This window comes from Rhagoletis pomonella, unplaced genomic scaffold (assembly GCF_013731165.1).
Source record: "Rhagoletis pomonella isolate Grant_MI unplaced genomic scaffold, Rhpom_1.0 Rhpom_scaffold_01501, whole genome shotgun sequence".
NCBI lineage: Eukaryota > Metazoa > Arthropoda > Insecta > Diptera > Tephritidae > Rhagoletis > Rhagoletis pomonella.
This window is the reverse complement of record NW_023460055.1, coordinates 38,487-41,448: the sequence shown is the minus strand read 5'-3', so window position 1 is coordinate 41,448 and position 2,962 is coordinate 38,487. Positions and strand designations below refer to the sequence as shown.

Here is a 2,962-nt window from a genome sequence, read left to right as displayed (position 1 = left end):
AAGGACAAAGTGGACTATAATGTGCTTTACACAAAGAAAAGGCTAAATCAATCGTAGGTTGGTCGGAATTCGGGGAATTCGAAACAAGGAAAAAACTTCTATCGGTGCGACAAGCCGGGTCATTTCACGCGAAATTGTCCAAGCAAACCACAAAAACAAAATACGCGTATAAAAGAAGAAGAAAACGAAAAGCAACCAATAATTTTTACCAAAAAAAAACCAAACCAACTTCAATTCTCATATAAAAAAAAAATGTATATATATATTTCATGATCCAATGATCAGATCTAAACCAGATTAGTATGAGACCACCTCTGAGACACTACCTTCCCGATGCAAAAAGAATTATCGTAATTGGTTGACGTGGTACATAAAAAAGAATATTCCGGCGAACTGATAACCTCCTACTTTTTTGGAAGTCGGTTAAAATGACATTAAATACACTGGGAAAAGCATTTGCAGTCCCTTGTTATAAAAAAAGAGAAACGTGTTTTTTTATTTTGAAAAAAAGTGACCTTTAAGCGCTGGTCGGCTTTTTATAAAAACGCTGATGTTCCCCATTTTTTTATTTTCTTGACATGTTAAAATGCAGCTAAAAATGTGATTTTTACATATAATTACTCTCGTATTATTGGGGAACATTCCCTTAATTACATACCTGTCTTGGGTAGTTAGAATGGGCCTAATGCCGAGTTTCAGCCCTTGACAATGCTTAAAGCGTTCAGTATCCACGTTTTAATTTTAGTATTTTTTTTTTAATTTGATAGCCATACTGGATCCGCCATTTTGAAGTAAACAAAATTTACTTCAGGTTCGTAATCGGCGACCCCAAAAACTATCGAGTACCGGTTTTCGAACAAATCCAATCATTAAAAAAAAATGGATCGCCATTTTGGATCCGCCGTTTTGAATTTTGAAAAAGTGACTTCAGATTCCTAATAAGCAAAACCCAGAAACCCCCTGGTAACAAGCTCCAGCCCATAACAATGCGCAAATCGTTCAGTATCAACGTTTTGATTTTACTAGTCTCTTTTCGAGAGAATATTTTCGGGAACTATGCCCATTTTAACTGTCCAAGATAGGTGTGTAATTAAGGGAATGCTCCTCAATAATGCCAGAGTAATTATATGTAAAAACCACATTTTAGCTGCGTTTCAGCGTTTTTATGAAAAACCGACCAGCGCGACCTCTAAAAAAACTTTTTTTCAAAAAAAAAAAAAATACGTATCTCTTTTTTTTATCACAAATAACAATATTCTGATGTAGCGTTTATGAATTTCCAAAAATAGTGGTTTTATGAACCACTCTACTACATAGTCTTAAATATTAATTCTATTCTAGGCTCAAGTTCGGCCTGGTGGAACGAAGTTACATGCACTGGACTATTTTCGCTTGGGTTGGGACTATTCTTGCTTGCACTGAATTGCCTAATTAGTCGCAAAGAGGAAGAAGATCTCGAAGACTATGTGCAAAGGCAATTAACCAGATCAAGATCTGGCCATCGTCTGGAACGTGATGTAGAAACGGGTGTTCTTACCACGCGTCATGCACGCAAAGCTGTGGCACTACAAAAGAACTTGCGCAATGGAGCTGCCACTGATGTTGCACTAGTCAACAGTACGTCGGCGGAAGAAGTAGCAAATGGTCCGTTGACAGGACACAACTGTTAGTGTGCTAATAGTATTAGAAAGTATTAATTCTTAAGTCGGACTTAAATATTTTGTTGCATTCCATTTTCTTTCGATAGGTTTAGCCAATACCGGTGATATAGTGCTCGAAAAAATTGTGGAGGAGGATAATACGTACATAAACGATCGAAGCTCTGGCATATCGCCAATGGAGATTGAGAATGACACAAAACAATTGCTGAGGAGGGAATCATTAAATGAAACAATCAATATAACACGAATATAAAAATTAATGAATTAGACTTAGATATTTATTAAAAAATTACTTTAATATTTTACTACTTATTATGAAGACTTTTATTTAAACTTAAGCCTTTAAACTATAAGTGAAGTATTTAAATTGAAATATGAAAAAGTTCAAGAAAAATCCCATATGACCGTATTTTTTATCAAATGTCTTTTATAAGAATTTTCGTATTTGCATGTATACCTAATATTAATCAAATTTGTAAATCGAGTAATCATACATAGAAACATACAGTCTAGATTATTGCCCAATGAAAAACTAAATATTGAATGTAGTCAAACATAAAAAATAACAAATCGGATTATTAGTACATACAAAATTTATCATGAAACCTTACAAAGGATATCGTCACCCTTATGCCAGAAGCATAAATGTGCAAATTTATCAGTTTTGAGTTATTGGGTTGACTTTATTAAGCTTTGGATGTTATACCAAAACCCAGAATATCATGCGTGACCGGAAACCATATATTTTACAATTTGAATTGCATAAATGTAGAGTTAAGTCTCGTAAAAAAAAAACTTTCAAACCTGATTTCCCAAAAATTTTCATTTTTACAACGCTTTTTTACATATTCATGTTTCTGACGTTTGGGCGACGATATTATATATAGGTATGTATGTGTAGGTACTACATATTGCACTTGGACTTCATATGCCATTAATCACAATTTAATATACGTATGTATGATTCCTAAAATAGCACTTCAAAGCAAAACCCAATTAGTTAAATACTTATGTATGTATATTGTATGTGAATACGCATATGGATGTATGTACATATAATAAACGTATTATGTGTATTTATACATACGTACGAACATAAAGGAGGGTTTACAATGTCAGCGTAGAGTTAAACGTGGTTTTACTGAATCTTTCTTATGTTCAAAATATGAATGTAGAGTGAACTTATGACATAAATAAGTGGTTTTCGAAACTCCAATAGAACTGAGACTTTACTCCTACAGAATTGAAGTGTTCACAGTTCGTTCCAAGATAAGTTCCAAAATGTTCACATCAACATTTTG

At 33.6% G+C, this 2,962-nt stretch overlaps 1 protein-coding gene across 1 annotated transcript; it reads left to right on the top strand.

Moving 5' to 3' along the window:
• Positions 1–1,341: 1,341 nt before the first annotated feature.
• Positions 1,342–2,136, top strand: LOC118752430 (the record flags this gene model as incomplete). Its single annotated transcript, XM_036487350.1, is given in 2 exon segments — positions 1,342–1,665; positions 1,748–2,136. Coding segments are annotated over 2 exon segments (491 nt in total), but the record flags the coding sequence as incomplete, so codon positions are not given.
• Positions 2,137–2,962: the final 826 nt, after the last annotated feature.